At 53.2% G+C, this 24,668-nt stretch overlaps 2 protein-coding genes across 5 annotated transcripts; both read right to left on the reverse strand.

Annotated features, from left to right (window-relative positions):
- Positions 1–162: 162 nt before the first annotated feature.
- RCN3 (reticulocalbin 3) lies at positions 163–11,461 on the reverse strand. 2 transcript variants are annotated; one of them, XM_046680186.1, is made up of 7 exons: positions 11,314–11,461; positions 10,644–10,891; positions 8,605–8,807; positions 7,334–7,584; positions 3,667–3,727; positions 998–1,197; positions 163–740 (listed from the first exon to the last, which is right to left on the reverse strand). In XM_046680186.1, the coding sequence occupies exons 2-7, from the start codon at positions 10,883–10,885 to the stop codon at positions 633–635; spliced, it is 1,065 nt and encodes a 354-aa protein (XP_046536142.1). In that variant the 5' UTR covers positions 10,886–10,891; positions 11,314–11,461; the 3' UTR covers positions 163–632. The 2 variants fall into 2 exon arrangements, with proteins under 2 accessions (XP_046536142.1, XP_046536143.1); XM_046680187.1 differs by having other exon boundaries at positions 7,334–7,506; positions 11,314–11,460.
- A 396-nt stretch (positions 11,462–11,857) lies between these two features.
- FCGRT (Fc gamma receptor and transporter) lies at positions 11,858–24,398 on the reverse strand. 3 transcript variants are annotated; one of them, XM_046684191.1, is made up of 7 exons: positions 24,293–24,398; positions 23,441–23,512; positions 22,599–22,850; positions 22,244–22,519; positions 13,403–13,672; positions 12,692–12,808; positions 11,858–12,369 (listed from the first exon to the last, which is right to left on the reverse strand). In XM_046684191.1, exons 1-7 carry the CDS (start codon positions 24,315–24,317, stop codon positions 12,290–12,292), a joined length of 1,092 nt encoding a protein of 363 aa, XP_046540147.1. In that variant the 5' UTR covers positions 24,318–24,398; the 3' UTR covers positions 11,858–12,289. The 3 variants fall into 3 exon arrangements, with proteins under 3 accessions (XP_046540147.1, XP_046540146.1, XP_046540148.1); XM_046684190.1 differs by having other exon boundaries at positions 22,599–22,853; XM_046684192.1 differs by lacking the exon at positions 24,293–24,398 and adding an exon at positions 23,950–24,099 and having other exon boundaries at positions 22,599–22,853.
- Between the last annotated feature and the right edge of the window lie 270 nt (positions 24,399–24,668).

Raw genomic sequence — 24,668 nt, forward strand, 5'->3', positions numbered from 1 at the left:
CTGTTCCCTCTGCCTGGACCACTCCTCACTGCCCCCTTTTCTAAAGCCTTGTCCCCTCCTTGAGCCCACAGTCCCCCCAACTCCCAGCATGTTTCTTTCCCAGTCACAGCCCCCAACTCCTCCCCAGGGCCCCTGTCACCCTCTCAGACACACAGCCAAGGCCCCAGCACTCAATTTTATTGCCTCCCTGGCAGAGAGGAGGTGTCCTGGGGGCAGTGCTGGGCCCGCCCAGCGGTGCAAGTGCAGGGCTGAGGCCGGGTGGGGTGACGGGTGGGGGAAGTGTTTCTATGTGGTATGAGGCTCAGATTTGGAGCTGGGGTGGTTAGTGGAGGCTCTTTGAGGCTGAGCTTGGGGTAGGGGCCCCTGATCTGGGCTGGAAGATTCTGCCAGTGAGAAATGGGTGGTCTCTGACCCTTGGGGGCCGTGAGAGCCCCTGTGGCAGGTGGAGAGGGCTGGGAGGGACTGTAGTGTCTCCAGCAGAGAAGTTGACCCAGTGAGTCCGTGGCAGCCCAGGGGCAGGGGGACACGGGGGCTGCGTCGGCATCCTGCAGGGCTGGATGGGGAGAGGGGCTGGCCCGGGGCCCCTCCTCGGGTCACCCATGGGGCTACAAGGCTGCAGTGGGCGCTGGGGCTCAAAGCTCGTCGTGGTGCCGCGTCAGGTCCTCGCCGTAGTTGGTGGCCTGGCTGCCCACGAACATGTTCCAGTTGCTCAGGATCTCAGCTTTGCTCAGACGCCCGTCCTGGAGGGAGGCGCAGAGGTCAGAGGGGTCGACAAGGGGCCCGGCCTGGGAGCCCCTCCCTGAAGCTAAAGATGGCCTCCCCAAGTCTCTCCCGTCTCTCTGGGTCACCGTCCCCTCCTCCCTTGGGTCTCTGTTCCTGCCCCGCCATCTCTCAGTCTCTGTCCCTCTTTCTTTCTCCGGCCAATCAGGGACCCCGCAGCCCAGCACCCCGGGGCCAGCATCGCCCCCAGCGCGCCTGCGCGGCCCCATCCGCGCACCTTGTCCGTGTCGCTCTCGTGCAGCAGGTGGTTGGCCTCCACCAGAGGCTGGTCCTGGGCCGGCGGCAGCACCCAGTGGCCCACCTCACTGCCGTCCAGCCGCCCGTCCTTGTTCAGATCCCGGAAGTCCCGGAACTGCTCCCGCTCCGTCTGCACCCAGGCCGGCTCCTCCTCCCCGGGCTCCGCCGAGTACAGGTCCGCTGGGGTCGGGGCAACAGGGGGCGCCGTCAGGGGCGGTCCCCGGCCGACTGGGGCCACCATCCCGGCTGGGACCCTTCCTGACCTCGGGCAACCCAACTCTCTTCTATTTAAGCGGGATTAATAATGAAACCCGGTTTACAGGTGATCCTTATGCTTCACGTGAAATTGACTTGATCGATGGATTATTTCATCGATTGACTGAATGATCCATCAAGGTGATGGAGACACACATGAAATACTGTACGCACGGTGTGGTGCGTGCCTGGCACCCCGGAGCACTCCATATTAAGGAGGAAGGAGTGAAGAGTTTTCTGGCCAGATCACAGGAGATACGGTAAAGCCTAGACATAGAATACTTCATCTCCTTTTAAGAACCTCCCTCAAGATTGTGGGAGCCTCTCATTGATTTCAATTATTTGCAAATGGCTGAAAAATACTCCACTCCAGGGGCTGGCTTGGAGACGGTTCTGGAAGACATTACAACCTGGAAAGTCTTTTTACATCAGATGCAAACCCATGACAATTAGGACAGAATGCCTGGCCAGGGAGCTGTCACAAGGTTGTCATGAAATATTCGGGGAGCGCAGAACTTCCCCTTTTTTTTTTTTTAAATGGTCCTAAGTCATCATTTCTTATAGGAAATGGTGGCAATGGTAGATGGGTGTTGTGCGGGCTTTAAAAAATTGTGGTTAAAAAGCACATAACATAAAATTTATCACTAGTGACATTTCATAGATCCATAAAGTGGTGCAACCACCACCGCAATCTAGTTCCAGAAGGTTTTCATCACCCCAAAAGGAAACCTCAGGCCCATTAAGCAGTTACTCGCTAATCCCCCCCTCCCTGTCCCTAGTAACCAGTAATCTGATTCCTATCTCTCTGAATTTTCTATTCTGGACATTTCATAGAAATAGAGTCATGCAATATTGTGGCCTTTTGTGTCTGGCTTCTTTCACTAAGCACAGCATTTTCAAGGCTCACCATCGTGCAGCAGGTATCACTACTTCATTCCTTTTCATGGCTGAGTAATATTCCACCGTATGGACATACCAGATTTTGTTTAACCATCCATCCATTGTTGGGCTTCTGGGTTGACCATACGTGGTTGTATGTGGTGGGTGCTCTACTCCCCTCACTTACAGATGAGGAAACTGAGGCTCAGAGAGAGAAAGGGACTCATTTACAGTCACATGGCTGGGAGGGGGCAGGTGGGCACCAGACAGGCTGGCTCTGGAGCCTGTACCCTTGAGCACAGCGCATCCCCACTCTCCCACCTTCCCCGACCCCCACCCCCCCAGCCTGGGTCAGGGCCTCGCTCACGTCCGTCCCTGCACCTCTCAACAAACAGCTGAGAAATTGCACTTCTTTGGGGCGGGTCCCAGGGGCCTGCCCACATCCGTGTCCCCAGAACCCCACGGGGAAGGGAAGCAGCTTAGGGGTCAGGGCGGGACCCTGGGGTCGGCCTGCCTGGACTTAAGTCCTGCCCCACCCCCGTCAAATATCTACCCTCTGGGCCTCAGCTTCCTGAGCTGTAAAATGGGGTGATAATACACATCCCATAGGGCTGCTGTGGGGGTTAAATGAATTTACCAGATGTCAGCCACCGAGCACAGGGTGAGTGGCGGTGTGTCAGCTACCATTATTATTCACCTCTGATGCTCGAGTTCTTTCTCAGCAAAAAAAAAAAAAAACTTCTATCTTTCTCGCAGATGTAAAAAACTAAATTATGCTTAAATAAAAATGCCTTGTCTACAGGTTTGTACCACAACAACATTCTAGAAAAAATATTTTCAAACTCTAAAGACTTCCATGCTTCATAGCTTTCCCGTCAACGAAATTCTTTGCCCCCGAGGGCAGGGACAGAGGCAGGGCCAAGGGGGAATTTGGGGGTGTCGTGAGGGCTCCCCAACATCCCGAGGAACAGGAGACACAGCATTGGCTGTGCAAATGCGGGTTCAAGACGGGCTCCCTGACTCCCCACCCCCAGCAAATGCAGCCCCTAATTTTGTAGAAATTCCAGACCCTCCCAGGAAGGGACGTGGTCTGTGAGATTCTCTGCTTTATCCTCAACCACTGACATGCAAGGTGCTCAATAAATGTTTACTGGTCCTGGCATACAGTGCGTGCTTAATAAATGCTCCCCCGGTCTGGCATACAGAAGGTACTCCATAAATCTTTCCTGGGCCTGGCACATAGTAGGTATTTGATAAAGATTTGCTGGGCCCAGCAAATACACACGCTCAATAAATGTTTGCCAGGCCTGGCACACAGTGGGTGATCAATAAATGCTTTTGGGGCCTGGTGCACAGTAGGTGCTCAATAAATGTTTGGTGGCTGCATGGACTCAAGCAGTACCCTTGCTGCCACTTCAGAGGGCCATTGCTCCCTTATGGGTGACACACATCAGGCTGCAGCCCATGCTCAGGGGGGGCCAGGCGTCCTCGGGGAGGAACTCAGGTCCCACTCACCAATGTACTCCTCCACTTGCACATAGCCGTCTCTGTTCTTGTCCAGGTCCTCCAGGGTTTCCTGGGGAGAGAAAGGCATCGGGGTTGGCTCCCGAGGGGGCTGGACCTCAGGGGTCAGGATGCGACCTTCCCTCGGGGAATCTCGTTCTGGGGCAGCTGTGGGGCGGGCCGTGGCGCAGTCTCCGCGGGGCCTAACCGTCCTGGGGACGTGTGGGAAAACGGGGGGCTCTCTGGGTGTCAGGAGGACGCGAGCCCCACCTGCACTTGGCGCGTGTGGGCAGCGGACCCGGACGCTCAGTGACGCGCAGGGTTCCACACCGGGAGCGCCGTCCTGCGTCCCTAGCGACTTCCCCGCGCGCCGCCCACGCTCTGCAGGGGCTGCAGCCTCTCTCCATTCAGCAGAGCCCCGACCCCCACCCCGCTTGACTTCTGAGCACCACGTACTGGGGGGACCTTTTGACGCACACTCGATACCTCTGCTCTTTGGTTTTTCTTCGCTTCTTGAGCAAATGGTTTCTGATCCCCACGTTTACATTCAAACTCACTCCCTGTAAGACGGTGCAGGCCTCTGACCCTCCATTATGGCTTCTAGCAACGTCGTGCTCCAACATTTTAGGGTTGACAGATAAAATACAGGATGCTCAATTCCGTTCGACTTTCATAATCAATTAATAGTTCTTTCTTTCTTTCTTTCTTTCTTTTTTTTTTTTTTTTTGGTAAGGAAGATTGGCCCTGAGCTAACATCTGTTGCCAATCTTCCTCTATTATGTATGGGGGATGCCACCACAGCATGGCTTGATGAGTGGGGCTAGGTCCATCCCTTGGATCCAAACCCGTGAACCCAGAACCACCAAAGGACAGCATGTGAACTTAACCACTCACTCCACCACCGGGCCAGCCCCTGAATAATTCTTTAGTGTAAGTATTTCACACACAATATTGGGAACATACTTATACCACAGGACACGGAGTTACATTTGAATTTCAGATATATAATTTTTTAAATATAAGTATGTCCTAAACATTGTGTTTGACATACTTACACTAAAGAATTATGTGTTGTTTATATTATTTTTTGTTATACATTCAAATGCAATGGAATGTCCTGTGTTGTTTGCTAAATCTGGCGACTCTACAACACTTGCATATTGAAATTCCTATCATCATTATAAGTGACTTTCCTTTAGTTTCTCCTTCATAGTGCAGTTCGGGCTAATAGTCCTGTTTTGAAATCGTGTGTGTGGGGAGGTTATGCTTTCTATCCACAAATGTGAGAGAGGAGGGGCCAGCCCAGTGGCGTACTGGTTAAGTTCACGCACTCTGCTTCGGCAGCCCCGGGTTTGCAGGTTTGGATCCCGGGCACAGGCCTGCACACCGCTCATCAAGCCATGCTGTGGCAGCATCCCACATAAAATGGAAGATGGGCACAGATGTTAGCTCAGGGCCAATCTTCCTCAAGCAAAAAGAGGAGGATTGGCAAAAGGATGTTAGCTCAGGGCCAATCTTCCTCACCAAAAAAAAAAGTGAGAGATGACAGCAGAGTTTAGACCAGGGCTCAGCAAACTTTTCTATAAAGGGCCAGAAAGGAAATGTTTCTGGTTTTGCGTGCTGTACAGTCTTTGTCAAACGAACTCAACTCTGCCGTTTTAGCATATGTAAGCAAACAGGCGTGGCTGTGTTACAATAAAACTTTATTTGCAAAAACAAGCTGGGGGCCGGATTCGGCCACAGGTTACAGTTTGCTGACCTCTGGTTTAGACCATGGATTCAGCTGCTTACGTTTGAATTCAAGCTGTGCCACTTCTTGTCTGGGTGACTCGGGCAAGTCACTTCACCTCTCTGTGCCTAACTGTCCTTATCAGTACAGTGAAGATGACAGCGCACCCCCATGGGGTTGCCATGACGATTAAATCAAGGTAATGCAGTAAAGATGCTAGAAGGCTGCCTGGCACACAGGGCATGCTCAGTCTGGGTTTGTTAAATAATCTCAACTCAGGAGAGTAAGCGGGTGTTACACTATCTGCCATAAAGGAGGGACGTTGAGCCTTGTAGGATAGGGAGGCTACGGGGTTCCAGGAACCTGGGTTAATGACATCTCTCCTGTCTGGATCTCAGTCGTCTTCAGAATGGGCTGGAAGCCCCACTTCGAAGAACACATCAAGTCAATAGAATATTTTAGAAATTTCTAACACAACTACAAATGCACATCCTGTTGATTCAGTGATTCCAGTCCTAAAAGTGTTTTGTTTTGTTTTGCTGAGGAAGATTAGCCCTGAGCTAACATCTGTTGCCAATCTCCCTCGTTTTTTCCTTGAGGAAGATTCACCCTGAGCTAACATCTGTGCCCATCTTCCTCCACTTTTCTATGTGGGATGCCACCACAGCATGGCTGATGAGTGGTGTAGGTCCACACCGGGGATCTGAACCCCAGAACCTGGACTGCCAAAGTAGAGCGCACAAACTTAACCACTACATTATGGGGCGCTCCTAGAAGTTTTATCCTGTAGCTATATTGACACGTGTGTGTAAAGTGACATAGTGAACATTGACTATAGGCCAATTTTACAGTTTTACATGTATTAACTCATCTAGTCCCTATGAACACCCTCGACGTACAGATTGTTATCAGTACCACCATTTTACAGATGAGGACATTCAGGTCCAGAGAGGTTGAATCACTTGCCCAAGGTCACACAGCGGGGAAGCTGCAGGGCCGGGATTAAACCCCAGGCTTTGTGGCCTCAGAGCCCTTGGTCCTAACAGCCTGGCCACAGATGCTCAAAGCAGCTCTGGAAGTGGAGACCCAAGAAAGGGGTTACCTGTGGGGTGGTACTGGGGGGTGGGGGGGGGCGGGGGAGGGCAGAAGGTTGGTCACCGTTTTTGCATCTTTTGGGCCTTTAACCACATCAATATGTTACCTATTTGAGAAACACATATATTACATTTTAAAAATAATTTGTGAAAAGTTAGGTGTGATAGAAGTGGATATAAATCCTTCCACTAAGCGTGAACCCTAATGTTAACTACGGACCGTGGGGGATAAGGATGTGTCACTAAAGGTCACTGACAGTGACACATGTACCTCTCTGGTGGGGGATGCTATTTGGGGGGCTGTGCCTGTGTGGGGGCAGGCAGCATTTGGGAAAGCTCTGGACTTTCTGCTCAATTGTGCTATGAATCTAAAATTGCTCTAAAAATTAGTCTATTGGAAAAAAAAAAAGCGAAAAAAATCCTTCCACTATAGAATAGAGAAGGAACTGGCCAAAAAAATTATAAAGGAATAAATAAGATGGGGGCCAGCCTCCAATGGACACTCCATGTGTGGGGCTGGGGTTTTCCTGGGGTTCATACAGGATTAGGGCTCCTCAAGGCTCTTTGGGGGGATGTGGTTTTCCTGAGGGCTGGCTGGGGGGCCTGGATCCCAAATGTGAGCACAGGAAGGGAGAGGCTGGCCCAGGAGAGATTAGACACGGCGGGGAGGGGGGTGGACATAGATGTTACCCTCCACTGACCTGCCTTTGTGGCCTGGGTTCCCTGGGGAAGGTGCTGAGGACCAGGTGACTGGATCCCACAGGGTAAGCGAGGGGAGGCCAGGCCTGGCATCAGAAGCCTGGGTCCCAGGAGGGAGGTGGGAAGCAGGGAGCGGGTTCCCCAGGCCCCCACTCACAGCAATCACGATGTCCCTCATGTGGGGGAACTCCTCAGGGTGCAAGAAGGCCGTCAGCTCCTCCCGAGTGGCCATGGAGTCCCCATCCTGGTCGGCCACCCGGAACCGCCGCTCATCGCGGGCCAGCATCTTCTTGTAGGTCTCGGCGTCCTCCACGTCGTGAAATTCTTCACCTGGGGCGGGAGGGGTCCCAGTCAGATGTGTTTTCGTGGAGGGCACGCCAGGCCGGTTGAGGAACAAGACAGCCGGCTCTACCTCAGGGCAGGGAGGGAGGGAGACCTCTACCAAATTAATAATAATTAGTGTACGTTCATTATTTGCATTTATTAGCTACCTTATTCTATGCCAAGCTCTTTACTGACAAGATTGCATTTAATTCTCACAAAAAGCAAGTCAAGTGAGTTTTTGCGTTTATTCTCACTGTGTGAGGGAGAAAGCTTACTCCCAGAGCGAGGAGATGAGTGGCCCCAGGTCACGCAGCCAGGAAGGACGCACTGTGAGTTGACCTTGGCCCGCTGGACCCCAAAGCCACCCTCTGGTACAATAGGTTATCCTGACACAGGCTGCTGGACAGAGAGGAGGGAAGGGCATTTTCAACAGAGGGAACAGTATGTGCTGAATACGGAGGTTTGAAGAGTGTGGTGAGTTCAGGGAAACTGCGGAAGATCCACTTGGCTGGAGCAGAAAAGGCAGGAAAACGAAGCCAGGGTTTGGGCCAGGCTGAGCTGAAGAGCTGGGACCGTCTCCTGAGGGCCCTGGGGAGCATGGGGGGGGGTGGGAGCAGAGGAGGGTAGGGTCACCTCTCGTGTGGAAAGATCCTTCTGGGGACATATGAGGGACAGGCTGGACGGGGAGGCTGGAGTGAAGGTCCAGGAGGGAGAGAACAAGAACAGTGGAGGGCCCAGGGCCGGGGTGTGGGGACGGAGAGGAAGGAACCCAGAGAGTCAGGGTAAATGGCTTTGGAGTTCTCAGGATGAGAGGTCAGAGGTCAAGGGTCAGGATGACAGGGCATAGGAAGTAGAAGTCAGGGATCTGAAGTCCCCCAGTCACAGAGTTATAGAGGTCGTGGAGGCCAGAATGAGAAGCGAGAGATCAGGGATTGGGGGTTTCAGGGTGATGGGGTCCAAGAAGTGGGCAGACCCTGGTCAAGGGTCGGAAGTCAAAGGTCAGGGATTCTGGTTAACAGGCTAAACATTCTCAGGATGAGGCTGTCAAAAAGGTCGGGTTCACGGTGTGTGTGGGGAGCAGGGGTCGGGGGTCTCCCCGCGTACCGGGCGCGTAGTGGCCATAGGTGGCGTTGCGCAGCTCCTCCCAACCCACACGGCCGTCGCGGTCCGTGTCGTACGTGTCCCAGGCCGCGCTCACCGAGTCCCGTATGTGCCGCTGCTGCGTGTGCGCGATCCACGCGCGGAGCTCGGCCAGCGACACCCAGCCGTCCCCGTCCCCCGCGCGGTCCATGCGGTCCACGATGCGCCTGCGAGCCGGGGCGGGGCACAGTCAGCCTCAGGCCCCGCCCACCCTGGCGTCCCGCCCCCGCCCGGGCTCCGCCCCTCAGGCAGAGCCACGCCCCCACTCGAGACACACCCCCATATAGGGCTGAAAATGCCGTCCACGAGCCGCCGGCGCACCAGGGAGAGGCGCCTGTCAATCTCGGGACCTCGCCCACCGCAGGCTCCGCCCCTCGACAAGGCTCCACCCCGTCAATCCAGGCTCCCAGGCCCTTTCCCAGACGCAGCGGGCCTGTGGCTGCAATCCAAGGACCTACAATCCAGGACCACACCCCCCACTCTGGCCCCGCCCCTCGACCCCGCACGTGCTCCTCCTCTGGCTCGACCGAGTTGGAAGCCCTGCCGCGCCCCTCGCCCGCAGGGTCCCTGTCCCCAGACTCCCTATGAACTCCGACTGCCACGGCCACACGCGCCCCCGACTTCTCGCCGTCTCAGGCCCGGCCCCTGTCCCCTGGTTCTGAGGGGCGCCCCTCTCCCTTCTAACCCCGGCCCCTGCTGCGTCCCCTCCCTGGCCGCACGCGTCAATTGCAGGCCCCTCTCCCTCCAGCCCCGCCCCATGCTGCGCCCCTCCCCTCTCCCCTCCCCTCCCGCTGCCGTTCCCAGGCATGGCCCTGGGATCAGGGCCCTCAACCCCGCGGGCTCGGCCTCCTCTCTGTGCTCCAGCCTGATCTTGGCTCCCCTGCATCACAGGTCAAGCCCCCCTAGGCCCCCACCTCGCCCATTCCCCTCGGGCCGCGCCTGTAGGCTCCCAGGCCCCTCCCCCCTCCCCTGGCCGCTCCCCGCCTCTGGTCTGTGCCCTCGCCCAGCGGCTAACAGAGCCCACATGGAGCCCTCCTCCCTGTCACCGTCCCTAAGTCCCCGGGGCCGAATCCAAGACGCCGCTGCGCAGGACGCCGCCCCTCCCGCGCCAGGCTGTCTCTGCTCTGATCGCTCGGAGGCCAGCGCTGTCCCCAGCACTGACACTCTACCCTGAGTCTACCCTGAGGTTCGAGCTGTGGTTAAGAACGTGGGTTCCACAGCCAGGTAGTCTAGGTTCAAATCCTGCAGCCTCCTCTTGCTGGCTGTGTGGCCGTGGGCAAGTCACTCAACCCCTCTGTGCCTCAGTTTCCCCCTCTGTAAAATGGGGATAAATAATAGGACCTACCCCACAGCGTGGTGGTGGGGACTAGATGAAAGCACTTAGAACAGTGTCTGGCATTGCAGTAAGTGCCAAATGTGGCAGCCTATCATCCTTGCCCAGCCCTCCTTCACCCAACCCCATCCATGCACTATCTCCCAGCCAGCTGCCCCGGCCACCACCGCTCTCTCCACCCTCATCGAGCCACCATCGTCTCTAGTGTCCCACCTGGACTATTGCAGTTGCTTCTTCACTGGGATCCCTGCTTCTTGCTCCCTATAGTCTATTCCCCACATGGCAACCAGAAGGATGTTGTTAAAACCTAAGTCAGCTCACGTCGTCCCCCTGCTCAGAGCCCTCCCTCGGCTCTCGTCTCACTCAGAGTAAAGCTTAAATCTTCACTATGCCTCCACAGACCCTGCACAAGGTTTGTCCTCTCTCTGCCATCACCTCCCACCCACTCCCTTCACTCACTGGGTTCTGGCCACATGGGCCTCAGTGTTCCTCAAACACACCCGGCCCACTCCTGCCTCAGGGCCTTTGCACTTACATTTCCCTCTGCCTGGAACGCTATTCCCCCATATACTCACATGGCTCAAATATCACCTTCTCACTGAGGCGTCCCCCGACCTCCTTGTTTAAAATTACAACGTTGAATACTCCCCAGCCCCCATCTCTCGCCTACCCCAGACGGGTTCGGCTTTCCTCTGGGCTGAGTTGGTCGAATTCCTTGGCCACTTCTCGTCCCAGGAAAGCCTCATGGTCGTACTGGAAGTTCCCATGGGCGTCGTCGTGAGGGGCCTCGCTCAGGGGGGCCGCCTGGTGCACCCTCCCCTGGCCATGAGGGCCGGCGTCAGGGGACGGCTTCCCCTGGGCTCCGCGCCTGAGCAGCAACAGCAGCAGCAGAAGTGATGGGCGCCACATCATTAGTCCCTGGGGAGTGGCGGAAGCTAGGAGTCAGGGATCACAGGAAAAAAGACAGAGACGGGGCAAGAGGATGGGGAGGGAGGGAGAGGGGGACCCAGAACGGGATAGAGAGATGGTAGCTGGCTGCGAAGTTTTGGGCTCAAGAAGGGCCCGGGATGGGAGAGAAGCGGGGCGGGGTTTTCAGGAATAAAACCAGCTGTGGGGACCGAATCTTCGGAGGGAGTCCAGAGGGGTCCCAGAGCCGCAAGCGGGGGGAGTCCAGCGGGAGACGTGGCGCGCTTCCCCCGCAGAGTGCAGGGCGGGGTCGCGGCCAGAGAGGAATCAGGCAGGCTCCCGGGCGTCGCTTCCAGCCTGGACCCTAATCCTCGACCCGAGTGACCCGAACAGTCCCCTCCCTGAGTAGGCCACCCGCCCCCGCCTCCCTTTACCCTGTTATCTATCCAGCTCCACTTCGCGCCCCACGCTCCCCTCTGCGTTGTCCGAAAAGATGCCCAATTTGGCAGCTCTCCAGTCAGGCCACGCCCCCGGCAGCGTCAAGGCCACGCCCCCCGACCAATGAGCTCTCAGGAGGGCCCCATGGGGCGGGGCCTGTGACGGCCCGGCGGGCTGCGGGCGCCCCTCGCCACGTCCACAAAGGAAAGCGCGGCCCGCGCGGCTCGGCCCCGCCCCTCCCCCGGGCAGCCGGGGTGGTCGACGCCGGCGTGACGCGGCCCGGGAGAACTACAACTCCCGGCAAGCGTCGGGGCGCCCTCCTCGACTACCTCCAGTTGTTCTAGCTCCAAAGCCTCATGGGAGTTGTATTTTTCTCTTTCTCTTTGTGGGGACGGTTTAAGAAAGAGGGGAACCAAGGGGCCAGAGGAAGCACCCCCTTCCCTCAAAGAGGGAACAGTTCTTCTCTTCTGCTCCATCAAGAGGGATTCAGGGTCAGACTCCAGCCAAGAATTCCTCAAGATGCCTGGCACAGTGTAGACATTCAGTAAATATTTGTGAAATTTAATGAATGAAAAATACATGAGTTCGTACAGAAAATTGGAGATTCCACCATGCAACATGTTAGCCTCAGGAGAGACTTGAAGCCCCGGGCTTACACCATTTGTTCCCCCTACCCATTCTCTTGCCTCCCCTGCCTAAAAAGTTGAAATGATGAGAACACAATGATTCGGGCCCAAATTCATGTTATACATGGAGGTGGAAGAGAGCTATACATATCAGAAGAGGAAACTGAGGCAGACCACAGGAGTAGGAATCCAGAGGGAGGACGTCGAGCTCAGGACTCCTTCTGGAGGCTCAGAAATACCAGGATTCCAGGAGGTCTCACAGCATGAAAGGAACCTGACTACATTAGCTGGTGGCAGCCAGGCTGGGGGACGGGGTCAAGAAGTTGCTGGGAATGCATTTTAGATCCTAAGAGTCAGCATCCTTGGGCAGGCCAGGAGCAGGCAGGAGGGCCCCTATATCGTCTCCACGGAGAGAGATCCAAGGGGCTGAGGAAAGAGGAAGGAAGGGAGGTCGTCAGAATCTCCGAGCTCTTCTGGGTCTCTGACTGCCCCTCCCCCACGTGTCTGTGTGTGTGTGTGTGTGTGTGTGTGTGTGTGTGTCTTTCTCTCCCTCATTCTGTCTTACTCTCTGGGTTTCTGACCCCCTCTGAATCTGTTTCACCCCTCCAGTTCTCTGTCCCCACTTCTCCCTGGGTCTCTCTCACTCTCTAGATCTGTGTGTCCCCCCCCCCCAGGACTGTGTCCGTCCCCCTCCCTTTTGGGGTCTCTGCCCCTCTCTCTGAGGCTCCCTCCTCTTCCTGCCCCACACCTGGCAGCCCCTTCCTCATCCTCCACCACAGCAGCGCTCCTCCTGCAGCTAGCACCAAGAGCAGTAAGACGCCGACGACGATTCCAACCACTTGCATAGGGGACTTGGCTGGTGATTCTGCAGCCGGAGAACGGGAGATGTTGAATGGACCCTCTACCCCATCTGAGTCAGGACAGGGGACCAGGGGTTCTCAGTCCCTCCCAACCTCAGAGATCCCAGCACCAAGTTTTGGGAAGTAGGTATGGACAGAGGAAAGGCTGGTCAGCTGATGTTCTGGGTCTGGGCGGGATGCTCCCAGGTTGGAGGTAAGAACCAGCCATAGCAAGAGTGTCAGTCACACCGGCCAAGGGACCTGTGGCAGCAGGGTGGGCGTTGTTCCAACTTGGAGAGGAAGGGCAGGCACAGGGCACAGAGCAGCAGAATGTCAGACCAATGGAGGACCGGCAGCAGCAGACAACGAATGGTCAGACTCCATGAAGACCAGCAGCAGCAAGACGGAAGGCAGTCAGACTTGGGGAGGACAAGCAGCATAGGACAGAAGACTGTCAGCTTTGGGAGAACTGGCAATAGAAGCTCACGATGACGCAGTCAGACTCAAGGAGGGCCGGCAGCAGTGGGGTGGAAGGTGGTCAGACTCAGGAAGGATGGCTGCAGCAGAGGGGACAAAAGGCAGCCAGAAATAGGGAGTATCGTCACCCAGTGGGCCCTCACCCAGCTCCACAGTGAGGGGCTGTGCCAGCCCCGCGTGCTGCACCCAGCAGCGGTAGTGGTATTCGTCGCCGCTTTTGACTGTCAGCGACGACCAAGCATAGAAGGAGCCGTCGCCGTTGGGGCCAAGGTCGCCCTCGCCAGAGCCAGCTGCCAGCCCGTTCCGTAGAAATCGCAGCTGCAGCTCCGGCGGGTAGAAGGAGAAGGCACTGCACGTGAGCACAGAAAAGCCGGGGTCGCCCGGTCGGGCCTTCAGGCGCATGGAGGGCGGCTCTGCAGAGAAACAGGCAGACAGGCCTAAGCCCCAAGCCCACGAACCCCCAGGGCCAGGCCCAGTGCAGGGCTGGATTCCTTCCACCATGCCCAGCAGGCCCCTACCCTGTGCCCTGCACTGTGCTGAGCCTGGAGAATACAGTGGTAAAGAGGAAAGGAGCTTCCCAGGGGGACAGAGACTCAACCTATCCACCGTGAGGGCCGCCATCTCTCATCCATTCCTTCCGACAACAGAACATACTGGGTATCTCTCATGTGCCAGACACTCTTCTAGGCACTGGGGACACAGCAGTGGACAAGACAGACAGAAGTCCCTGGCACCATGGAGCTTATGTTCTAATGAGGGGGGAGAGAAAAATATTTGTACAGATAAATGAAAGGGAAACATACCATGAAAGCGTTTCGATGAGGGGATATAAGACAGACTCTACAGTCATTAAAAAGAAAGTAAGAGGAGGGGCTGGCCTGGTGGCACAGTGGTTACATTTGCACACTCTGCTTTAGTGGCCTGGGGTTCATGGGTTCAGATCCTGGGCATGGACCTATGCACCACTTATCAAGCCATGCTGTGGCTGGCGTCCCACATATAAAGTAGAGGAAGATGGGCACAGATGTTAGCTCAGGGCCAGTCCTCCTCAGCAAAAAGAGGAGGATTGGTGGTGGATGTTAGCTTAGGGCCAATCTCCCTCAAAAAAAAAAAGTAAGAGGTATTATGAAAAATTTCATGCCAATGCATTTGAAAGTTTAAATGAACTGGACAAATTCCTGAGAAATACAATGTTCCAAAACTGACACAAGAAGAAATTAAAAACTTGAATAGTCCTACAACTATTTAAAATTTTTAGTCCATAATTTAAAACTTTTCAACAAATAAAATTCCAGGTCCAGAAGACATCATTGGTGAATTCTTCAAAACAACTAAGGAAGAACTGATGGTACTCTTATGCAAATTCTTCCAGGGAATAGAAAAAGAGGAAAACACTCCCAACACATTTTATGAAACTAGCATAACCTTAATAACTAAACCTCACAAGGACATAACAAGAAAAGGAATTTAAGACCAATATATCTCACGAACATAAACTCAAAATCCCTAAACAAAATATTAGCAGATAGAATCACACAACTTATATAAAGGACAATATAAATGATTATGATCAAGTGAAGTTTATCCTGGGAATGCAAGGTTGGTTTAACATTTGGAAATCAGTTAATATAATTCGCCCCATTAGAAAAGGAGGGAAAAAGCAAAATGCTCATTTGACAAAATTCAGCACCATTCAAAAAACAAAACAAAAAAACTCTTAGCAAACTAGGAGTTGAAGAGGACTTCCTCAATTTGGCAACGGGTATCAAGAAAAAACCTATAACTAACATCATACTTAACGGTAAAATGTTGAATTCTTTCTCTGTGAATTTGAATACAAGATGTTCATTATCACCACCCTATCCAACACTGTCCTGGAGATCCTAGCCAGTGCAATAAGATAAGAAAAAGAAATAAAAGTTATTAAAATTCGAGAAAAAAATAAATGAAACATGTCAAAGATGACATGATCCAAAAGAATCTACACAAAATTAAGAGAAATAACTGAATTCAGCAAAATTTCTGGATACAAGGAAATATATAAAAATCAATAGTATTTCTATAAACTAGTTACAAACAATTAGAAAATGAAATTTTTAGGAATTACCATTTACGGAAGTATCGAAAAAACGTCTAATACTTAGGAATAAACCTAACCAAAGAGGTGTGAGCCCTCTACACTAAAAACTACAAAATATCACTGAGAGAAATTAAAGGACGTCTAAATGAGTAAAGGGATATACCGTTTTCACAGATTAGGAGACAATATTGTTAAGATGTCAGTTCTCCCCTCATTGATCTATAGACACAATTCAACCACAATCAAAATTCCAACAGGATTTTCTTTTGGTAGAAGTGCATATAGAAATGCAAATGATCTAGCAAAACCAAGGGTATAAAGCTGGGGAACTTAACTCGATACTAGTTAAGGGAGATACTAGACAGTAGGTACGAGATATCGCAACTTCCTATAAAGGTACATTAATCAAGAGGGTGAGGTGTTGGTGCAAGTTGAGTGCAACAGATCAGTGGACTAGAAGAGAGAGTCTGGACGTGGGTCCACACCCAGTTTAAGACTAAGGTTCCACTCCACCTCAGCAGGGGAGAGAGAGGAGAGCAGATGGTGGTCTTGTCACAAATGATGCTCGGCCAACTGGATCTCCACAGGAGGGACAAATGAACCGTGACCCCCGACCTCACACCATTACACACAACTAACTCGAGATGCATCGCACAGCGATGTGTGAAAGCCATTTGTCAGCGGAGCTTCTGGAAGAAGACACAACAGCACACCTTCACGAGAGGAGAGCTTTCTTAGAGAGAACACACCAAAGAGCTGTGGAATAAAAGACTGATAAGTGGATCTTCATTAAAATTAAGAACTTTCATTCATCAAAAGTTTTCACTAAGGGAGTGAAAAGACGAGCTGTGGAATGGGAGAAGGTATTTCCAATAGAAACATCTGATATATCCACAAGACTCATATCTAGAATATATTAAGAACTCCAATAAGAAAAAAAGACAAGGGGCCAGCCCAGTGGCATAAGGTTAAGTTCGTGAGCTCTGCTTCGGCAGCTTGGGGTTCACAGGTTTGGATCCCAGGCGCAGACCTAGCACTGCTCATTAAGCCATGCTGTGGCGGCATCCCACAGACAAAATAGAGGAAGATGGGCATAGATGTTAGTTCAGGGCCAATCTTCCTCACCAAAAAAGAAAGAAAAAAAATTAAAGATGCTGTAATGGATGAATGGACAAGACAGTGGCATGAGAGACAATAACGAGAGTGGGATGGTGACACACTTGAGCCAGGGTGCTCAGGGAGGGCCCGGCTGAAGAGCTGATATCCAAGATCACAAGTGAAGCATGAGAAGGACCCAGTCATGGCAGGATCCCAAGGAAGAGAATCACAAGCAGAGGGAAGGGCAGGTGCAAACGCCCTGAGGAAGGCAAGAACCTACTGTGTCGGAGGGAATGAAGAAGGCCACTGTCGCTGGGGCGCTGTGAAATTACAGTGGCGGAGGGCAGCAGGACCGTACAGGGCTTACAGGCCACGGAGCAGAGTTTGGATTTTAGTCTAAGACCAGAGGAAGGTGTTGGAGGATTCCAAGCAGTGGCAGGATGGGAGCTCATTAATGTTTGAAAACATTCCTCTGACGGCCAGATAGAGGACGGTCTCTATTGACGGGCGAGATGGAGGCTGGGATTGCAATGGGGTGGCCGCTGAGGACAAAAGAGCCCTAATTCCAGCCCCGGAGAATTCCCCAGACATGCGCGTAATTACAGCTCAGAGGGACGCGGGCAGTAAGGGAGGTCACACGAGTGTGGCGGGCACCGGCAGGAGCCCAAAGAAGCAAGGAAAGGCCTCAGGGCCAGAGGACTCTCCCTGGCTGGGACCCCAGTGGAACTGGGAGGAGAACAGTGAGGGGGAAGAAATGGGAGGGTTGGTGTGAGCGCAAGGAGCCCCGGCTGAGTGGAGCAGGGGGAGAAACGGGAGGCTGAGGAGAGGGTCAGAGGCCACGCCACACGGGGCCTCGAGCCAGGCTGGGGGTTGAACCGTGTCCTGGGGGCTCTGGGAGCCGAGGGAGGGCCGTGTGCGGGAGAGGGCCGGCATCAGCTCTGGGGGTACAAAGGCCCCCTCAGAGTTGAGCGGTGTCCAGGAATGGATGGAGGGGAGACACCAGAGGCCAGGAGGAGGCCGGGGTGATGATGCTCCAGGGTTGGAGGGTGGGGTAGGAGCTGGGGAGGGCGCCTGAAGAGGAGGGGAGGCCTCTGAGGCGGCCAGAAGGAGAAGGGCGAAGGAGGGCATTCCAGACAACCGCAAGAAAGCCTGCTGTGTTCCAGAAATGGCCACCGGCCTGGGGGGGAGGGGCCTCGGGGCAGGAGGAGCAGTCAGAGCATATAAGTCAGGCAGAAAGGTCGGTCATCCCCTGACGATGAAAGACTGTGATCACCAGGCTGAGGGGCTGGGGCCCTGTCCCAGCGAGGGGAGCGTGGAGTCAGATGTGGGTGTAGAAAGACCTCTCTGGATATATAGTCCATGCGCTTATATTTTTAAAAAATGGAAGAATGACAGCCAGCCCTGATGGCCTAGTGGTTAAAGTTCGGCACGCTCCGCTTTGGCGGCCCAGGATCGTGTCCTGGTTGCTGTACCGCACCACCTGTCCATCAGTAGCTGTGCTGTGGCGGCGGCCGCCATGGAAGAACTAGAAGGACCTACAACTAGAATATACAATCACTCACCAGGGCTTTGGGGAGGGGAAAAAAGGAAGATTGGCAACCGATGTTAGCTCAGGGCAAATCTTTCAAAAAAAAAAAAAAAAGGAAGGGTGAGTCAAAAACTAAAAAATTATTATCACGGGGGAGAGAAGAGAAAGGGTGGAGGGGACAGGGACAGGAGCAAGACGTCTGTGAATGCACCTGATGGCATAGATTCGACTCTGGAACCCTGTAATTGTTTTGGAAAATTGTTAAAAGTGTGAAAACAAATGAAAAAAGAAAAGCAATATCTAAAGATGAAAAGGAACATGAAAGAAATGAACCTCAAGCTGATGCTTTCACACAGAGACAGGAATTAATTCAAATAATGTTAAAACACATTAAATTGACTCTATATCCCTTTACGGTTACAACCTAAGCACCAAATAAACAACCAAGAAATTTTTAGGGCCGGCCCCATGGCACAGTGGTTAAGTTCAGCATGTTCCGCTTTGGCAACCCAGGTCTGCAGGTTTGGATCCTGACCTACACTACTCATCAGCCATGCTGTGGTGGTGACCCACATATAAAGTAGAGGAAGACTGGCACAGATGTTAGCTCAGGGCCAGTCTTCCTCAGCAAAAAAAGAGGAGGATTGGTGGCAGATGTTAGCTCTGGGCTAATCTTCCGCAGCAAAAAAAGAAAAAAAAGAAATTTTTAATTGTTTTCAGTAATCAATCAGATTGTTGGTAATACACACACACATAATAGCTTGGAGCAAGTAAGGAATTATGTTAATGTCATTAGGAAACAAAATTTTCAGAGTAAACCGAAAGAAATACAAACACAAAATCAAAGAAGTTTTAAGTAAGACCCCACCAAAATTTAAATGTGACCTGTCAATATCAGCATGAACTCATGATATATCTTCCCTTTACAAAATAAACTTTGAGGTGAGGATGTGGAGAAATTGGAACGCTTGTGCACTGCTGGTGGAAATTTAAAATAGTGCAGCCACTGTAGAAAACCGTAGGGCAGTTCCTCAAAAAAGCAAAAATAGAATTCCATACGGTCGGGCCACTCCACGTCTAGGTACAGACCCAGAGGAACTGAAAGCAGGGGTTGAAGAGATATTTTTACACCCGTGTTTGTAGCAGCATTTTTCACAACAGGCAAAAAGCTGGACGCCACCCAAGTGGCCCTCAGCAGATGATGGATAAGCAAAATGTGGTGTATGTACACAATGGGGTATTGTTCAGCCTTAAAAAGGAAGGAAATTTGGACACATGTTACAACATGGACGCAGCTTGAGGACATTATATGAAGTCACAAAAGGACGAACGCCATACGATTGCGCTAACGCGAGGTCCCCAGAGCTGTCAAATTCAGAGACAGAAAGGGGAAGGCTGTTGCCAAGGGCTAGAGGGAAGGGAGAACGGGGTGTTAGCGTTGAGAGGGGACCGAGCTTTAGCTTTGCAAGATGAAAAGAATTCTGGCGATGGACGGTGGTGATGGTCGCACAACGACGTGAATGTACTTAATGCCACTGAATTATACACTTCATAATGGTTCCAATGATAAATTCTACATTGTGTGTATTTTACTGCAATTAAAAGTAACAAAAACTTATTCAGCTTCTAGTTGCAAGTTTGCAGCCTGTAACATCTCCCCAATTTCCCCATCCCTGCCCCCAGCCCCTAGTAACCACCATTTCACTCTGTTTTTGTGAGTTTGGGTTTTTTTAGATTCCACATATAAGGGAGATCATATGGTATTTGTCTTTCTCTGTCTGGCTCATCTCACCGAGCATAATGTCCTCAAGGTGCACCCACGTTGCGGCAAATGGTGGGATTTCCCTCTTTTTCATGGCTGAAAAATATTCCACTGTGTTTATATGCCACATTTTCTCTATCCATTCATCCGCTGACAGACACTCAGGTGGTTTTCAGATCTTGGCTATTGTAAATAATGCTACAATGCACATGGGATGCAACCCGAAGATGAATGAGCCCTGGAGAGCTAAGGCGCAGCACGGTGATTATAGCCAACAATCCTGGATTACATGCTTTGACATTGCTAACAGACCAGATCTTAAATGTTCTCACCACAAAAAAGAAATGATAATTCTGTGACTGTGATGGAGGTGTTAGCTACAGCTAACACAGTAATTATGTAGCAGTATACACATGTATCAAAGCGACAGGCTGTACGCCTGAAACTTACACAACGTTATATGTCAATTATATCTCGATAAAAAAATAAAATAAAAAATTTCAAAGTAAAAATAATAAAATCTGAATCTATAGTTATTTTGAAACAAAAAGTTAAAAATAAAATTAAATGTCTGCTTTCCAGCTCTGTCACCTGTAAAGGCCCACAATTGTCAACCCAGCAGCAATGAACACCGCCGGCAACTAGACTGCGGTCCCGAAATACCATTTCCCACTCAGGGAACCAGGGCTCCGTGGAGAAACAGCTCATTCCAGGATTGGGCGGGGCAAGAAGAGATGAGCTGGAAGGTCTTTCTTTCTACACTGCAAAGCAGCTAGGAAAGAGGACCAGAGTCACGTGAAAGGACTCAGGAGCCAATGTGAAGCCCCTCTCAATAGTTTAAGATGGTTCAGCGTGAGTTTCAAAAGGAATAAGATCTGCAATGGGTTAAATACAGAAGATCCATGAGTTCAGAATAATACTTAAAATAAAACAGAACTTAAAATAAAAATTCCCCTTGAAGGCTGATAGCTGATGACCACTTTTCAGAATTCCAGATAAATGAATGAAGAAGGTATGAAAGAAGTCGAATTAGCATCTTTTATGGGCCGGGTCGTGTTCCCCCAAAATTCCTATGTTGAGGCCTTGACCCCCCAGCACCTTAGAATGGGACTGTCTTTGGAAATAAGGCCTTCAAAGAGGGAGTGAAGTTAAATGAGGTCATTAGGGTGGGCCCTGATCCAGCAGGACTGGTGCCCTTATAAAAAAGAGGAGATCAGGACACCGACGTGCAGAGGGAAGGTCATGTGAGGACACGGGAAGCAGAAGGCAGCCGTCTACAAGCCGAGGAGAAACCAATCCTGCCATTGCCTCAATCTCAGACTTCCGGCCTCAGAATGGTGAGAAAATTAATTTCTGTTATTTCTGTGGTGTTTGTTACGGCAGCCCCGGCAGATTAACACGCCATCTCTTTGTACCTTCCAATGAAACAAGGGATCAAGGCGAGGACCACGGATGGCTGCTACCACGAGGAGAAAACCTGACAGAGAACTTCACAACTATATGCCTGGACCCAGAGGTCCACCAGAACAGCCCAGAGATGACCAGACACACAGGCCGGGTGCACACGGACACGCACGCCAAACCCCCCCGGAAAGTTTCCTTGCCAGAAAAATCGAACCGGAACGTGATCAAGCCTCTACATCGGGGGCGACCAGTTTACAGGAGAACAGAAAGAGGACCATGTTCAGCAACATCTCAGGGATTCAGGAGCACAAACGACTCACTTTCTTCAAAGCAGAATTGCAAGGAAAAAAAAAAACCAGAGAGATAGAGAGACCGACAGATTAAAAGACACTGACGATCACAAAAATTAAGATCACAGAAATTAACTCAAAATGGATCACGGACCTAACCCTAAAACGCCAGACTATAAACCTCCGAGAAGCTATCATAGGAGAAGATCTTGGTGTCCTCGGGTTTGGCGATGATTTCGGAAACACGATCCGCGGAAGAAAAGGTGGTGAGTGGGAGTTTACTAAAAATCAAAAACTGCTGCTCTGAGAAAAACACTGTGAAGAGAAGGAAAAGACGAGCCCCCGACTGGGAAGAAATAGTTGCAAAACAAATCTGATGACGGACTGGGACCCCAAATATACACAGAAGTCTTAAAACTCAACAATAAAAATTTAAAAAGACACTGAAGAGATGGATGGACTCATTGAAAGGAGCGACCCTCACATGGCTCCTGATTCAAAGTTTGAAAAAACAGATAAGACGATCAGGGAAATGTCATCGCGAACCCGGCCCCTGAGGATGTTAGGGAACCGTAGTTAATTACTTGCAGGTGTGATAATGGTGGAGACAAATAAAGCTGGACGGGTCTGATGAGGACATTGAGGCAAGGGTGCTGGGGAGCCATGGAGCGTTGTGAGCAGGGGGTGGGGGGCAGGTTCAGCTCTGGGTATGGAAAGAGCCTATGGGGCCGTGTGGGGGATGAGTGGCAGTGGGGGGAGGGGTGCAGGCGGGCCGTGGGGATGCAGACAGCGTGGCGAGCAGGGAATCGGGAGGCAGCTCACCCTTCCACTCGAGGTTCCCACGGCCCCTCTCCAGATGCCCCAGCAGCCTGTGGGGACAGGAGTAGAGCAGAAAGGTCTTCTCATTGTTGACCGCGTCAGCCTGCCGTGCCCACCTCTGACCGATGGCCAGGGCCTCAGGCCAGTCCCCATTCCAGGCGCCCAGCTTGAGGTCGAACTCCATGAAGTCCTCGCCTTCCAGGGCAAACTTGGCCACGGGCACGGAGGTGTTGTCGGGATTCAGCTCGCAGCCCAGCAGACCCTGCAGGGTGTGGGGACCTGGGGTGCCCGCACGCAGATGAGCGGAGCTCAGGAGCAGGGGCCCCTCCTCCCTCAGACCCGGGAGCCCCGGTCTCACCTTCTTCCGTCAAGACCTGGAAAGCGTCCAGGAAGAGCTTCTCTTTCTTCCTCAGGTCTGTGGTCTCTTTCTCCCAATACCAGGACACCTGGTTTTCCCAGACCCAAGCCCCGCAGGGCTCCGCCTGGGCTCGCAGGTTGTTATAGCTCAGGTACTGCTGGGGACCCAGCCAGCCCGACACCCAGAAGGCGGGAGCCCCGGGGGCAGGGGAGGACACGGCGGTGAAGTGGTACAGGAGGGACGGCCGGCTCTCTGCTGGAGAGAAACGGGTGAAGAGAGCAGGAGGGGGGTGGGGGCTGGACGGGGAGCCGGACAGACAGAAAGAAAGAGAGAGAAGACTCAACCCCAGAGAGACGGGACAGACCCGGGGAAGGGGGGGGACCGACCCAGACAGAGAAGGACAGACCCACAGACAAGGGGACAGACCCAGAGAGGAAGGGGCAGACCCAGAGTCAGGCAGACAGATCCAGAGTCAGGGGGTCAGACACAGTGAGGCTGGCAGACCCGGGGAGGGGTGGGGGGGACGACAGACCCAGAGAGAGGAAGACAGACCCAGGGAGAAGGGGACAGAGCCAGAAATGGGGAGACAGACCCAGAGTGAGGGGGACAGACCCAGAGTCAGGCAGACAGACCCAGAGGGAAGGGGACAGGTGGTTCCCAGGCACACCCGGGAGGCGGAGGGAGAAAGTGACAAACACGGGGAAGGCGGCGACCGAGGAGGTGTCCGGCTCGAGGGAGCCCCCCGACTTCGCTGCCTTCGCTCTTTCCCTGCCGTGGAACCCCACCCCACCCCGCCCCACCCCCGATTCCCCGATCCCCGACCCGGGCCGACGGCCACTCACCTGCGCGCAGGGTCCCGGGCAGGAGGAAGAGCAGGAGGAGAAGAGGGGGGACCCGCATCCTGAGAGGGAGACCTGGACGGGAGGGGGCGCGTGACCGCTCGGGCCCCCCGCCCAGCCCCCTCCTCCCCCGGCTCGGCCACCACGCGGGCGCCCCGGGGTGCGGGCTGCGGGCGCGCTGCAGGTGGGTGAACACGGCGCCCTTCTCCTCGGTGAACTTTCACCCCTTAACTTGATCCCCGGCGGTTAATTAATTACAGAGCCGCTCGGGCTGAGATTCCTTCCTCGGAGCTCGGCTCCGCCTCCGCCTCCTCTCTCGGGCTGGGGACTCGGGGGCCCCAGACTCCTCCCCCTCCTCCTCCCTGGGACCCGGGAACCTCGCGCCCCAGCCCCTCCTCCCTCGAACCCTGCAGTCCAGGCCCCCGATCCCGTCCTCCCTGGGCCCCCTCCTGCCTCCGATCCCCCCTCCCGCCGCCCCGGAGCCCCGGGTCCCGGCCCCCAGCTCCGCTTACTGCAGCCACGTCCCTTCCCGCCTGCAGCCCCAGCCGACTCCCGTGACTGGAGACCCCAGTTCCTCTCTTACATCCTGTCCGGAGATGGCTCCTCGACTCGGGAACAGCCAACCCCGCCCCCCAGCTGCCGGGCACACCCCGGGCCCCGCGCCTGGCCTCGCCCCCTGCCCGCCTCTGGAAAACTTTTGTCTTTCTTCTTCTTCTTTTTATTTTTTTGTCTCTTTCTCTGTGGCTCCCATTTTTGACATTGAGGCCGTCAGCCAGCCAGCGAATTCGTGACAGAGCTGGAAATCAACCCTCTGGGGGTCCCGAATCTGGAGATCTCTGCGGGTTCCCTTCTTACCCCATTGCACCCCCCAGGCCTTCATTGGCTCCTGCTACAGTGGAAGGTCTCCAGATGCCTCTGTATTTCCTCCCGCCAACTCCTCCCTGAAGTGTCCCCTTAAAGTGCTCCTGCAGCTTTTTGCGTCTTCTGATATGACCTCAGCGACACGCAGTCCCAATGTACGACGTTCATGCTTAGAAATCACGCCCCACCCCCCCACTCCCGTCCCTCACCCCCAGCCCGCCTCCTGCTCTAACCTTCCATTCGTTTTATTGCATCAAATGCACAAAACGTAAGTGACACGAAGTGCACTCAGTGTTGTACAACCATCACCACTATCTGGTTCTGGAACTTTTCATCACCCCAAGAGGAAACCCCCATACATATTAAGCAG

This window comes from Equus quagga, chromosome 13, assembly GCF_021613505.1.
Source record: "Equus quagga isolate Etosha38 chromosome 13, UCLA_HA_Equagga_1.0, whole genome shotgun sequence".
In the NCBI taxonomy this organism is placed as follows: domain Eukaryota; kingdom Metazoa; phylum Chordata; class Mammalia; order Perissodactyla; family Equidae; genus Equus; species Equus quagga.

Coding starts and splice junctions, on each gene's coding strand:
- RCN3 (XM_046680186.1), bottom strand. CDS start 10,885: ATGATGTGGCGCCCATCACTTCTGCTGCTGCTGTTGCTGCTCAGGCGC. Junction 8,808..10,643: donor GAAAGCCGAACCCGTCTGGG/GTAGGCGAGAGA, acceptor CCCGGCTCGCAG/GCGCATCGTGGACCGCATGG. Junction 3,728..7,333: donor TGAGGGACATCGTGATTGCT/GTGAGTGGGGGC, acceptor TTCTCTCCCCAG/GAAACCCTGGAGGACCTGGA.
- FCGRT (XM_046684190.1), bottom strand. CDS start 24,317: ATGAAGGCCTGGGGGGTGCAATGGG. Junction 23,513..24,292: donor GGCCTGGGGGGTGCAATGGG/GTAAGAAGGGAA, acceptor CCTCCCGTCCAG/GTCTCCCTCTCAGGATGCGG. Junction 22,520..22,598: donor CCAGGTCTTGACGGAAGAAG/GTGAGACCGGGG, acceptor CGGGCACCCCAG/GTCCCCACACCCTGCAGGGT.